The sequence below is a fragment of the Grammomys surdaster genome, unplaced genomic scaffold, assembly GCF_004785775.1.
Source record: "Grammomys surdaster isolate TR1022 unplaced genomic scaffold, NIH_TR_1.0 129, whole genome shotgun sequence".
NCBI lineage: Eukaryota > Metazoa > Chordata > Mammalia > Rodentia > Muridae > Grammomys > Grammomys surdaster.
Window position 1 is genome coordinate 6,616,775 of NW_021604587.1, and position 15,677 is coordinate 6,632,451.

Sequence of the window (15,677 nt, forward strand, 5' to 3'; positions counted from 1 at the left end):
ACATGAACTCTTCAGATGTAGATTTCTCTAAAGGCCTTTGAAATAACTTTTCTATTCTTGACTGAGTCTCTTGGCTTATCCTAACTACACAGTAGGCTGTCTATGCTTCTCATACTTGCTTGCTGGCCAGTAATATGCTGAACAATTGAAAAACCACTAATCTACAAGTACAGAGTCATATGTACAATCTCATGAGCTCATATCAGGGGTTTTACACATCATCAAAAATGGACCTATTAAGTGTAGCACAGGATAAGATGCTACTTTCTAAGACCTTCCAGGAGCTATTCTGGGACTGCCTCTTGCTTGGCTCCATCCATTTTTAAAGCCCATCTCTTAGGGAAAAAGGACAGTGTCGCGCGCATGCGCGTGCACACACACACACACACACACACCAATTCCTCTGACTTGGCTGCATCACAATCTTCAATTTCTTATTACTTTGCAGATGGCACAGATTCAAAATGGAAATTTTCATACACAAAGGAAGAATAACTCTTGAAATAAGCCTCAAAGCCATGGAAGACTTGAAGCCCACACTTGATTTAGTAGTGCTGCACAGACAGCAGAGTGTGACTGTCCTCTTAGCAAAAGCAATGGGATTTGGAGTCAGCAGATTTTGTGGAAGAATGACTTTAAACCGGAAACACAAATGATGAGTCTACAGCTCTATGACTGAATTTCAACCTTTCACAGGACCAGGGGGAACGCATCATCAAGATCATAAAATTAAATCCATCAGGTGACAGGCACTAGAGATTTAGTGAGATTAGTCACCATAGACAGGAAGCCACAGGTATCATTGCCCTGGCTTAAGTTATTGTGATCGCCTCATTCTGGGTTGTAGACTTCAGACTTCACATCTGTGTGTCTCTACTTACTGTCCTTTATCAGGAACCAATGTTCTCTTGTGAACGCATTCCACAAATGTTCGAAGTTATTGACTTAATTGTGAATGTATGGTAGATACTAGAGGAGATTGTGTTTCCCTAAAAACACAGCAGTAGTAGCAGCAGCAGTAGCAATAGTAGTAGTGCATGTTCTATTCCATATTTCTTTTTGTTTTCTTATTTGTTGCTTGAAAATGTGGGCTTGCTTTCATCAAGAAGTGGGGCCTCTGTTCCCTTCCCTAGAACCTGAAACAAACTGTTAACAACCTCAATAGACAGAGTGAAAACAATGTGTAGTGATGGTCTGAATTGTTTTTTATTGCTGAGATAAAACACCATGACCCAAAGAAACCTGGAGATGAAAGAGTTTATTTACATTTACAGCTCTTAGTCCATCAGGGAGGGAAGCCATGGCAGGAACTGAAGCAGAGGCCATAGAGAAAAACCTGTGGCGTTTTGTGGCTTATTATAAAACTGTAATGTTATTCTTGGTTGTCAATTTGACTACATCTGGAACTAAAACTAAAAAATGAAGGGCATACCTGTGAGGTATTTTTTGCTAAATTTGAAGTAGGAAGATCCACTTGTTATCTAGACCCTTGAGTTAGGAAGACACACCTTCAATCCAGATCTTTTGAGTTAGGAAAAGACATGCCTTTTATCTAGATCTTGAGGTGGGAAGACAAATCTTTAATCTGGGCTACACCTTCTGGAACCTAATATAAGGATATGGGAGAAAGAAGCTTTCATTCTGCCTACTTTAGCTCACTTTGCTAGCACATCTATATCTTAACTGGCTTTAAAACCTAGTTTTTCAGGACTCCAGCATATACTGAAGATCTGCTGAGACATCCAACCTTGTATACTGAGCAACTACTGAATTCTTCGACTTTCCATTAATAGCCAGCTATTGTTGGATTAGCTGGACTTCAGTCTGTAAATCACTCTAATAAATTCTCTTTACACACACACACACACACACACACAAGCACACACACAATTTATATGTGTACATATATACTCTTATAGAATGAATATATATTCATATACGTTTATATATTCATATATATAGGTATATTCATATGTATACATTATAGAATGAATATATATACATACACATACAGATACTCATACATATATATATATTCTGTAAGTTCTGTTATTCCAGAGAACCTGACTAATACACCAATAAAACAGCCAGGAGGATCTTCCAACATATGACCACCTACACTTGTCTGGGTCCTCCCATGTCAAGCCTTAATCAAGAAAATACCCTGCACAGATTTGTCTATAGGCTAATCTAATGGAGACATTTTCTCAATTAAGGTTCTCTCCTTCCAGGATTTTAATTTGTGTCATGTTGACAAACATCCAGCACAGGTGGACGTGAAGATGACTGAGCTATCAACACAGAGATATATTTTGAAAGACAAACATAGCTGTTGAGCATGGTTTAAAACAAGAGAAAATCTCCCAGCAAGAGGTGAGAAGGGAGTTTAGTCAGTTTATGGTTAAAGTCGGGTTTTGAGGACAAGTTCGAGGAGATGATGGGAATTGCAGCAGGAAGAGAACTGCCAGAGTCCCAGTGAGAAGGAGATAAAAAGTGTGAAGAGTTTAATGAAGGAGAAGTTTAAATGATGTAGGTAGAATCAAGGGATCAATGAAGCTTGGTGAAGAGCCCCAGGGATCTTCAAAGGAAGGAACCATCACCAACTTCAGCACCAAAAGTAGTTCAAACTGAACAATAGCTGCAAGTGGAAAGGGCCACCTGCAAATTTCCTGAAGAAGATGGTGTTTGCTCACGGGACAAGAATAAATGCTCTCGTGCTCTTCCTCTGACCCTGAGGGAATCCCTGCAGGTGCTGTACAGGAAAGGAAACTGTACAGAGCTAAGAATGAAGCCTAGTACAGATTGACTTCATCATCTTGGATCCGACATCTTCAGGGACTCTAATAATAGGCAGTTTATTCCCCATGTGTTTAAGCCTAGAATAACATGGAAAAAAGTTTCCTGGTGTAATATAACCCCTGTTGCACAAGGAAGCATAATTATATTGAAACTCAACTCAGGGTGCCATTTCTTCCAAGATGATGGGTTCTATAGATATCCTACCTATACTCGCTTAAAGGCCTAGGAGTCTGGCCTGGTCTTGGTCATTTAGGTAGTGTAGAGGTCATCTGGGCTATTAGCCATCTCTGATCCTGGTAATGAGGAGTCTCTGGCTGTAACCGCCATTTTGATTACTTGCCACCTCTGGTCCTGGTTGTAGGAGCTTGATATGGCCTGGCCCAACAAATAACACAGATCTCCAGACTGTTAATGACTTCCAGTTCTCTGCTTTCTGGATTGCAGAACAGGGTTTTCATTTTTACCATTGGAAAAATAATCTTGTGTGGTCAAACATTCCTGGTTTCTCTCGAGATCTGTGGGCTCAAGGACATTTGTGTTGTGCTTCCAACATGACCCCACTAGTCTCCTGCAAAAAATTCCCACTATGCTAGTCTATGACTTCTAAACAAGAGCCAGACATTTGTTCATTGTCAGGGTAAAACACACCCATGTACACGCACATGCACACTCACACCAAAACAAAAACCCTTAATTATTCTAAGCTCCTCACCCACCAAAAGGCTGAAATATAAAAAGACTGAAGTATAAAAATGTGCAGTTATGCTATGAAAATTTAAGAAGAACAAAAAGGTCCAAAATCCTTCTTAGGAAGCATGAAAAATACACAAGTAAGTGGCTAAACAACCCAAAGCTGGAAGGAGAGAGAGTCTAGTAAAGGGGTCATTGCTTCAAAGTACAAAGCAGGTTGGAGAGTGATCTGATAGTGCAAACAGAGGGGTTGCCCATACAGGCCTTTCTAAAATACATCTTGATCTTTATACACAGAACTAGACAGTTGTTTCATCCAGGGACTCATCATCCTGGAAGAGAGCCCAGCAAGAAATAGCAGGATTGCTTCCATGTCACAATGGATCGTGCTGTGTGCTCAGCAGATAAAAGCATTTGCTGCCAATCCTGGTGACCTGAGTTTAATCCCTGGGATCCACATGGTGGAAAATGAGAAGCAACTCCTAAATTGTCCTCCAGTATCAACATGAGAACTGTGGTACACACACACACACACACACACACACACACACACACACACACACACAGAGAGAGAGAGAGAGAGAGAGAGAGAGAGAGAGAGAGAGAGAGAGAGGTAGAGAGAGAGACACAGGCAAAGAGACAGAGACAAGAGACAGAATGACAGAGAAAGAAATGATGTATTAAAAATGTTTAATGTCATTATAATTACTGGCAAGCAATGATTATTAAATTGGTAAGAAACAAATAAAATGATGGTTATAAATATGTAAAAAAATGTTTAATGAACTTTGCCAATGTAGAAATGACATTTGCCTCACATGCACTATTTTTTATAAAAATAGAACTTATAACTACATATAACAACATAATTATATCTTCATATGTTCATTGACCCATTGCTAATTTGTTTCATGTTATATAACGAAAAAGGAAAATTGAACAATACAACAGAATGAAGACTTTTGGAAACTCTGAATCTCAAACAAATTGAAAGCCTGGTTGCCTGATCATGATGCTGCCTCTCACCCTTAGACAAACACCGTTCTGGAAAGTTTAGCCAATGCTGGGCAACTTGCTGTAGTAATTATAGCAGTGACCAGGGATGTGGCAATCAGAAGCAGTCAGAGAGAAGGATTCATCTCCAGTTATCCACCAAGAACAGCTGATAATGTTTTCCCAACAGTCACTCATACAACGGCCACCCAAAACTCATTTCTAAGTGTCCATGAAAGTAGGGACACCTCTTGAAGACTCAATGAATGTCAAATCTAGGTCAGCAAGAAATCATGAATCCATGGCAACATAAATGAATAAGTTAATCAACTAATTAATGAAAACTTCAAGAAGCAATGTGATGTTTACATGGTTATGGTTTCATTACAGTCTCCTGTAAGATACTCATCAGCTACAGAGCATAAAATAGCTACCCAGGTAAGAAGCCTCTTAGACATCACTGCAATCAAATGAACATTATCCTAATGAGACACGCTGAAACCGTGCACATCCCAGAGGATGTTGTTTTAACAGCAGCTGCAGCAGCAACAACTACAACTACAAAACACTGACAACAAACAAAACAGAACAAAAACAAAAACGAAAAACCCCCAGTCACTGCTGAGAGAGGACTGCAAAGATGTTGACTCCTTGTCATGGAAAAACAACAGATAAACATGAGCTACAAATACATTGCAAATACATTGCAACTGTCCTACTGTTCAAAAATGTTAAGAATCCTACAGTCAAATTCTATCAGGAGCGCTATTCCAGAGTGAAGGACGACGACACATGACAACAAGGTAGGGCCTTGACTTTGCAGAGGATCTTTAGCTTATAAAGAACATCACTGGAGAATGGGTGAAACCTTGTTAGGGTGTGAACATAGAACTGTGTCAGCGTTCATGCTGATGGTTTTTATATTAGTGTTCATGCTCTAGTGTGTGTGCGTGTGTGCATGTATGTGTGTGTGTGTGTGTGTGTACTCACGTGCACATTCATTCATCCTTACGGGTACGTGTGGAAGTCAGAATTGATGTCACATACCTTTCTCAATTGCTTCTACAACCTTAGTTTTTGAGAGAGGGTCTCTCACTGAATCTGGAGTATGATGCTTTGTTTAGGCTGGCTGGCAAGCAAAGTCCCAGGATACACCTGTTTCTGTCCTCCTTGTCCCTACCCCTGCAACCTCCATGCACTGGTGATACATGCATGCTCGAGATTTGAACTCAGATCCTAGCACTTGCACAGGAAAACACTTTCCCTTTCTGAGCTGTCCCCCAGTCCCTGCTCTTGATCTTTCATAAGAGCAATTGTCCATGCTCTTAGAAGATCCTTAGTGAGATATCTGAAGACGAGGGATGCCAGACATTTGGCAAGTGACCTCAGATTATTTAGGAAGAAAGTTTATTTCTGTTTCTTGCTTCTTGTTTTGTAACTCTACTTGTAGATTGTTTGTGGGGAACTCCCAGAAGGAATGGTATTCTGAATCCAGCCTCCTGCACTTCCAGATTTGCTGAAGGGTGGATCTAGTGGCAAAACCTGTACTGTCAGCATTGGCCACAGTGGCTGCCTTAGACAGAATGAGCATGTCTCCCCAGAGAAGTGGTTTCAGCTGTTCAGGAGAACGCAGCAAAAACACCCTGTCTTTTCCCTACACCGGCCTCCTTCCCCCGTCTCCATTTCCTCACAAACCACATGCCTTCCTTCTTCCTGCCAGGGGCAAAGGGTGTTAGTACTGAGTGGAGAATTCTCAGGATGAGAAAATGACAAATGATCCCAGTGGATTTGCTAGCATTTATGCCCAGGAAGGACAGTGTGCCTGAGTTTCTGTGCATCACTCCAGGCAGAGTGATCCCTAGGGGTGAGCTCATTCCTCAGACTGCCTCTGATGGTCGAAGAGTGAGGAAGGACTAGCCACACTTAAGCTAGGCCTTAGGAGACTGTGTCCAGCCAATTCTGATATAGGTAGACAATTTTAGGGCTCTCACTGATACAGTAGAAAGGCACAGTTTCACTGCAATAGAAAACAGAGATTATGCAATACAAAAGGAAACCCCCGTGTGAAAATCCCATACTGTTTCTTTTTGTAAGCAGTCTCCTTTAAAGAAAACACACACACATACACACACACCCACACACACAAACTGTTGTCTGTTGAAAAGTTAGTGCCTAATATTACAAGTCCTCAATTGTCCTATTGTCATGGTGCCAGCATGGAGCATGAAGGTGGGAGGGTCACTCTAATGCTGTACCCTCTATACCTAAGAAATGAGTTTTCAATTAAACAAAGACAAATGGATATGAGTAATTAATATGGCATCCTTAGTTCTAGACTAAAGTAGATGAATTGAATGTTTAAACAAATATTGTTCAAATAACTCATAGGCATTTATAAGACTTTTCAAAAGATACCTTTAAAATGACTATAAAAGAAACTGTAGGAATCTGTTAAATAGATTTTTTTCTTTATTCTTTGATTGGCTCACTTAGAATCAACTTTGATGAATTCTTCAAACATTGACGGGGTTTGGTCCCCAGCCAGGACCACATGCTGGCTCAAAACCATCTGTAACTTTAGTCCCAGAAGACATGACCCACTCTTCTGTTCTCTGCAGTTGCTAGCTATGAAGGTAGCACACAGACATATTTGCAGACAAAATATCCATACATGTAAAATAAAATGACTAAATTTTAAAAAGTATTTAAAGAAACTTTTTCCCATTTGTCACTAGAGTAGGTGGCCCTACATGTTCTCAGAAGACCATGAAAAGTATGACTCAAGAGATTTTAAGCTGAGGATATAAATATTTACTAGGCATAAAGGACAGAGCTCACAAAGTATCAATTTTCATATGTCTTAGGTTAATGTAGATTTTCAGAGTCTGATATCTAATAGAAATGCCATATATAATAACATGGAGGATTATACTGCATTAGGAGATAAAAGTACAATTTAGCATCCTGTTTCCTAGATTAGGTTTATTTTCACTAGCTATCCATGACAGCTTCCCCCTCTCTTGGTGAGCAGATGAAATACTGAGTGAACAGTACTGAGTATAACTGGCATGAGAATGGCCATGTCAAGAACCCCAGTGCTTGGTCCCATGCAAATAGCAAGGCCTTCCTCTGGTCCAAGTTTGACAGTATGTGCAGAAAATCTCAACATGTTCCTATTCCTGGATGACTGAAGTCTGAGATTACTCCCCTACCTGGGATTCCAGCTTTTCTGTATGGGCGTCTGCTATTTTTTTCATTTCCCTGTTGACTCAGTCAGCCAATGCTAAAGCCACAGTCATAGCAAACCCCTCTTCTTTTCTTCATTTGTTTTTCTTCCTTGTTCCCTGACTATGGAAGTCATAAATGGCAGCGACTTCATGATCATCACTTCATGGGGAAGTTGCTGGTTGAAGCCAACAATGTGATGGCAGAAAAGCATCATTCACGAGAAAATGAGTGCATGAGTATCCAAATCGCCTAAGGTAATCTCCGCACTCAGCTAATTTTCCTGGTTAATAATTTATAAGGCACATACGATAAGAGGTTAAAAGTTCTGACTTACAAAATAGGATAATTACAACACATTATAGAAAAAGTTATTTAAAACTTACAGGGTTGCTTATTTCTGGATTTTTTTTCCATTTGATATTTTTAGATCATGGTTAACATGACTAAAATCTCGAAAAGTAAAAATACAGGTGAGACTAGAGGCACTACTATAACTCTATCTGGATGCTGGGGACCTATGCTAACGTGTTTGTAGGAGGGATGCTCTGAGGAACTTTGGCACCATCTTTTAGCCAAACTGCAGTGGATTTCGCCCATTTTGCATTACAGGCTTACTGAGACTTCAGGAAGCACACCCACCTCTGTGTGGAAATCATTTGGCTTCATAAACATCTTGAGGGGACTTTAGAGGATGCTACATCCACACTTTGAGAAACACTAACCTAGGAGAACGGGACCCTAGGGAGAAGAGAAAGCCCTGGTTCCAGCATCTTACAGGAGGAAGAGACCTGGAGGGCTGACAATTACTATTTAAGCAGCAAGGTATGCTTCAATGCCCATAACCAAAGACCACATGTCCTTCATTCCCTGACCTAGTCTGTGCCCTCCCTGAAGTTTTGGAAGTAATGAGTGAAGGTAGAAAAATTTCTATTCTGTGCACTTGTAAAAACGTTTAAATAAAGTGCTTTCTTGGGAAGCATAATTTGAAGAGATCTGAGGGAGAGAGAACAGATAGGGAGAAGGTCTATTTTTAACTAATGCAGTGGTGTGAGGGAGGGGGGTGCTGAGTGAATGAACTTAAGGAAAATATGAGAGAAAGCCCAGTGACAGGAGAATGAGTCAGTGTGTTTTAAACATGGCTCTAGTTACAAAATATTTTTGATCATATTAATAGAAGTTTCAAGGATTGATAAACAAAACGAGTGATGTTTTGTAGGAGGGAACTTTTCTTGTTATAAATTCACTATGTTTTAACCCATTAGCTCGAATTTCTGTCCAGTAAACATGACACTGGGTAATTTTTATATAGCATCTTGTCCAAGTCTCCCTAAGGTCACACAAAGGCAGGGTTATTCCTTTCATTTTAGTGCATGGGAAGATGAGCCCTAGGTTAGAAAAACTTCCCAAAAAGGAAACCAGAATTTGAGAATGAAAGAAGTCTGCTCACATTTTCTCCTGCATTTATGTGTAGCAGGGACCATATATCTTATCAAAAATCGATGTGGGATAGCTCCAAACGAGAGAGAGAACAGTGCTGACAAATGACAATGACAATAGGCATATTAAACTGGGAATGCCTCTTGTTCAAACAAGACATGTGGCTCCTCTCCCCTGGCAAGCTCAGTCTTCTCACGGTAGAGAAAGCTTTGGTGCTGAAATTTTCTAAGTTTGATTTGGAATATGAGTGTTAATCCTGCATCATGCGCAAAGCTGCATGGAATGGGTAACTGTGGGGGGCAGAGCCTATAAACCAAATGGATCATTGGCTGTTTCTGCTGACAGAAGAAGGCTCCAAATAGTCCCAGATCATGGCTAATATAGAGTAAATTGAAAGCGAGATGACGGTGGAACATTTATTGAATCCTATTTTTTTCCACAGAAATTTAGTTTGCTTAAAGTCACAGTATTTTTAAATCTACAGGGCGAAACAAAGCTTTTCTTTGTGAGAAAGCTGTCGTCCTTATTTCTGCCTCCTCAGAGCTGGTCAATTACTGAACTCCTTTGAGTGATGGAAAAGTCAGAATTATGACTGCCTGATTTTACCCTTCACTGCACTTGTCAAAAAAATTAAATTAAAGATCATGCTTATGAATATAATGCATGAACTGCTGGATGGCATTCTGCAAGATGGAATGCCCCTTCCATCTAGCCACTCACCAAACAGCATGTCACACAATATTCTAATATCCAAAGGAAATAATAACACAGAGAGGAAATTCTGACTCTCAGGAAATATGAGGTACATGTTCAAGGACTCAGAAAAAAATTATTTTAGTAAAAGTTAATAACTCTAATGCTAACAGAATATTCAAACTAATATGCTTTCTTATTTCTGAAAATGTTTCCACAAAGAATTTCACCTGACTGAAGAGATCATTCATATTTTAATGTGCAATATAATGCTGATTTAGGATCACACAAGAGTGAGATTTCCTGAAAAGGGAGCATCAATGAACACTCTCTGAATATTCCCTGCAGACGCAACTGCAGAGTAGGACTCAAAACAATAGTGCAGCACACAAAACTGTGATGGAAAGGTGGTAGCAGCCTAGTAATTTTTATAGATGAAAATCTGCTTTTATTTTATAAATGTGTATTATATACCATATTATGATATACAATATATTATATGTTATACATTATATATGATATATGATATATTTTATTCAAGCATACATATGTTTACACAAATATTTCCCTCTGTTCAGATGATTTCTTGGGTCAATTGCAAACACACACACACACACACACACACACACACACATGAAAAAGAGAAAATAAACAAACAACAAATCATACCTATTTATGTGTATGAACTAAGAATATGTGTATGTACATTTATAGATATGAATGCATTTATAAATATAGTTGTATTGTGTGATAGCTATATCTATCTATTTTTCTGAATCAATGTTTCATGTAATTCCTGGAAGGTTGCCAGCAACATGATTACAGGCTCAACTCAGGTTTCGGAACCTGTTGGGTTGAGATGAAATCCTGGGTGTACATGTCAAACATATACCCCTGTGATGTCAATGATGCAGATGAGGACCGTTTGGGTCTCGAGGAGCTGAAGATATAAGGCATACAGAGGTCATGCTTGTGTCATGAGTGTAGTGGGAAATTGTCCCATGGCATAAACATGAGCAAAAAATACCGTCCAGTCAGATATGTGTCAGTCCTCCTAAATGGGTATCTTCAGAAAATTCAGAAAGTCAGATGTAGATAAAAGAGCTCATAAACTATAAAAATTCCCCACAAATGAAAGTCCAAGAAAATGCCAAAAAGAAAACGAAGAAGGAAATTAATGTAAACATAATCTTAAAGAAGCAAAAGCCACAGAACAACACATGTAGTGAAGCCAGGTACCAAGGGGACATGCGTGGTGATAGTGGACACAGATGTGGACACGCTCAGTGAAACCAAACTCAGAAGTGCACATGCGCAGAGAAAACAGTTATGGAAAGTGATATTTTAAGTCACTGTTGACCTAAATGTATTTGCAAATAAAACGTGAAAAAAAGCAGGGGACATTGTAATGAGAAATTAAGTGAAGTAAACATCACATTGACTAGGGATCAGTAGAAAATTAGAAAATGTAATAACAGACTTGAAAAATTAACCAGAAGCCATCTGAGGAAGAAGACAGGAAAGGAGTATATGTGGGGGAAGTGGGGGTTAGGGAGAGCCAGGGCAGAGGGGAGCACAACGTGGTTAGAATCCAGAAAGTATTGAGAAATAATAGAGAGCAGTAATAGGGTAATATTTTAATATTTGGCGAGGAAAGGAGTGCACAGTTTTAAAACTAACAAAAGATACCTATTCCCGAATCCAAAAAATTCAGTAAATACCAAAAAGAAAATAAAAGAAACTGAGTATCTAAACGCATCATATTAAAACCGCAGGACAAAATAGCTGGAGTGACAAAACAAGGGGGAAAAAGCAACAATTAAATGGGAAACTACTTCTCCACAAGCACAAAATAGGTACAATTCGAGGGAAAGTTTTACAACCATCACATTCAACTTTTTATTCAGAAAAATAACATCAAATTAAATACATTTATTGCATAATAAAGTCAGACAGATTTCACCAAAGAGAAGCTACAATTTGTTTCTTAAGGACTGGGGAAGAGTGTCAATTCGTTCAATTATTTTGTGAGAAAAAATATTAGGAGTTGGAATGAACAAAATTGTCATTAACCATACATGTGTGCACATGTATCTATGTGTGTGTATACATAATGTATGTTTAATATATGATATTAATTATAACATAACATTAATGTATTAAATTGCTAAATATTAGAGTTGTTAAATTACATTAATATTAAGATATAATAAAATTATATTATGCATATATTAATATAATATATTACATATTAAACAATTTTTAAGATGTATCGGCTTCTGCGTATATTACCGGATACTAGAAATTCATTAGTGGTTTGAAACTACCAATAATGTTAATTATGGCATACTATTGCCCTGTAGTCATGAGCTATCAGTCAAATTGTTTTGTTTTTATATTAAAAAGTCCAAATGTAAGGGTGTAAGGGTGTAGTCAGAAACTGAGTTTTTTGGTATTCAATATTTTGGTAAAATATTTACTAAAATAATAATGCTTCAATTAAAGCTATAACGACATCAACTTAATTTCCTATGGGGTGCACAAAGATGGTTCAGCATTTAAAAGCACATACTGCTTTTCCAGAGGACCCAAGTTTTGCCCCATGTGAGCATGTCTGGACGCTCACAACTACCTATGTCTCCAGCTCCCGGATACCAATACCTCTGGCCTCTGTGGGTACCTTCACTCACACAGACTTACCCCTATGCAAGCAGACACCAGCATGTACAATTTTTAAAATATTAAAAACAGTTTCCAAAATTTCCAGGGGGAGAGGGTTATGTATGCTATGTCATTTCCAAAGGAAAAGAAAGAGCAGTGATAGATTGCATGGACTTGGGTTTGTTTATGAAACATTTGTAGCTTGTGCTTATTTTTAAAAAGCCTAGTACAATGAAAATTCTGAATTCTGGATTTAAATACAGTTGTTATGATTAAACCACACTGAAAACCCCAGTGAGTTTGTTTCCTTTGACCCTTTCAGAGGATGTGAGCTGAAAACCACCCATCACTGTGAGGCTGGGAAGCCCAACAGGAAACTAAAGGAAGAGAAGTTATATATAAAATGGAAGGAAGGTGGGGAGAGAGAACACTAATCAGGAAACTACTGCACGCTCTAAGCACATAGCAGAAATAAGGGCGTGGTCTATATTGCAATATGCTCCCCATCCAGGGAACAATATTCTGCTACTGGGCATGTAAAACATATTGGCCCCTTCTCTGAATTACGAGGGGAATGAAAAATATGAACAATGCTGTGTATGGTACACACACTATCATCAAATAGATACACCGAAAAATAAGAGCCGTATCTTGATCTATCGGCCTGCCTGTCTGATTCACTTCCTTTCTTCATCCTTTCTCTGGGATTTACTAATTTTATTTGCCTTTGAGGCTGTCATAGGGCTAAAGCATAATCCCCATGTTTGTAGAGTAACTAGTGTTTACATTTCATCGCAATAATACCGTCAGAACGTCCCTGGTACCAAACATAGTTATCACATTATCCTCCCAGATGTTATGACTCAGAGCCAATTCTCAAATCATGTATTTGGAGGGAGTGGGAACTATACCACTGAGTCATATTAGGATTAGGAGATGACATTTCCTGAACAAAGCAATTTTATGAGGAAGTAAAAAAAGAAGCTTTAAGAAGTCACAAGGAGTAGCCAGGAAGAATAAGTTACAGCATGTCTATATTTTATACTGACAATAGACTCCAGCTTGGGAAAACCACCTTCAATGGAAGCTATGCATTGTTTGGCAACCATCTTGTAAGGGGTAGCCTCTCCAGGAAAAACAACTCTAGTTTTGCCCCTAACTCTTTGAAAGCTTGATATTCAGAAATTGCCTAGAAAATGACGCAGTTAAAGTGAGAAGAATTCTTTTGCTGGTCTCCTCCTCAGACACTGCCAAGGCTTGATATCTGAGGTGAGGCTGAGCCACTGGCCTTCACCAGGATTGAAAGAGCTCTGCAAATTGCTCTAACTACCTAAACACATGTTAGTAGTGAAATCAGTGCTTAGCCTAACACGTTTTTGACTGAGATAGTTATAAGGGTGATTGTCATCACTAACGGAATGCCAGATCTCTGCTTAATCACTCCTTATTTTATTTGTTACCATTTGTAGGAAAAGATCATCCTTCAATCCTGGGGGCATCCTCTGCTGTGTCTTTTTCCATTTCTCTCTCTTTAATGATCCTGGGAGAAGGTAGAGCCCCGGCTCACCTTGATCTCAATCTCACCTGCTGACAGAGAAGCTCTGCCCTAAGATCTGGACTATTCTTCTCTGTATGTATTGAGGTCACCAATTCAAAAGAGAAACCCAGCGTGAGAGACCAATCTGGGGCAGGTTGGACAGATGCTCTGCTCTGCTTACATTAGGGATGAAGCCAGTATCCTGATCCCATGTTTCTTACAGCTCTGCCTTCTCAAATGGGTCTAACCTGTAGGAGGGTGAGAGCATTGCCCTTATCTATCAGCTGGTCCTCAACATCTGCCAGGATGCTGCATAGTCATGGAGGTGTGCTCCTTAAACCCTCTTTTCTAGCAAGAACCCAAAGCTCAGTTAGATGCTGGCTGATGGCATCCTGTGGCCGTACCTAGAGATCCTCATTAGGGGTTAGCACTTAGCTGATACTGATGTTTGTGGTGGTTTGGAACAAGGGGACCGCTAGAGCCCAGGCACTCCTGCTTGTGACCAGGCTCCTCGAATGTCAGCGCTTGCTTGCTTGCTCTGAGTCTTCCCAGATTTTCTCAAGCTGTATTGCTCATGGAAACTCTTCCTAGTTAATCCTCTTTCCTCCACCCTCTCGTTTCACCTGATCATGCTATGTCTCCCACTTCTCTCCTTTGTATTCTTTACAACGTTCCCTTTGATAAATATACGTTTCTCCTTCCATGGGGGAGAAGAAGAGTTTCCATCAAGACCTAAAGTGACAGCAATAATATGACCAAGTCTTCATTTCACTAAGTAAGAACTAGAACTCTGGGTAAGCATGTAGAAGACGTATGTATTCTAACGCTCAGAAGCTATACATGGAAAATGTTCCCCATCCACCTTTCAGAGAAAATTTGCATGGCTGTATGCTGTGCTAGGGCTATTAGAAACAGCATCATTCCTTCAGAAAGCTTAGCCCAGCAGGACTTGTTCATTCACTGTAAAATGCCCAGATACACTGGCCCATAGGAAAATAGAAGCAAGATTTCTGCAGCATTTTGTTCAGGTTTGATTCTGGAATTCCTGAAAAACATGTTCATGACAAAAAACAAAGGATCCCAATAAGACAGGAGCTACAGGATTGGTCATCATGTGTAGGTCACATGGTTTGAGAACACCTTGTTTTTAATACAACTCACACAATTTCACCTTACAGAAGTGCAAAATACAACATGCGGAAAATATGACTTTGTAAAACCTGCATTTCTCTTTTCTTTAACATGACAAATCTGACTTCTCGTATTCACAAAAGATACTGAACATGTTAGGAAAGCATAGTACATTATTCTGTGGCATTTTTTAACCCTTAAGGATATCTAAATTTGTAATTATAGACATAATTTACAAACAAAACTAAAGCTTGTCTTCAAGGCGCAAGAACCTACCTTCACTGGAGTCTTTTGAACTTTCTGGTTTCTTTGCTTTGCTCTTCTTATGGGGTGGAGAAAGGCCTTTAGGCTCTGGCCCTTCTGGAAGTACAAAGATTTATTAATTCTTATTTAAATTTACCAGTAAGGTTCAGAATGTATTAAAATTTAATAATGTTTCTCCTTAGTAACTTCCCTCCAAAACACACACACACACACACACACACACACACACACACACACACACACA

At 39.2% G+C, this 15,677-nt stretch overlaps 1 protein-coding gene across 1 annotated transcript in view; it reads right to left on the reverse strand.

Annotated features, from left to right (window-relative positions):
• Macrod2 (mono-ADP ribosylhydrolase 2) overlaps nt 1-15,677 on the reverse strand; it is a 1,849,434-nt gene that overhangs the window by 137,672 nt on the left and 1,696,085 nt on the right. Inside the window, exon 11 of the mRNA XM_028755287.1 lies at nt 15,446-15,529. Coding sequence (XP_028611120.1) covers nt 15,446-15,529 — 84 coding nt within the window. The remainder of the gene's footprint in view (nt 1-15,445; nt 15,530-15,677) is intronic.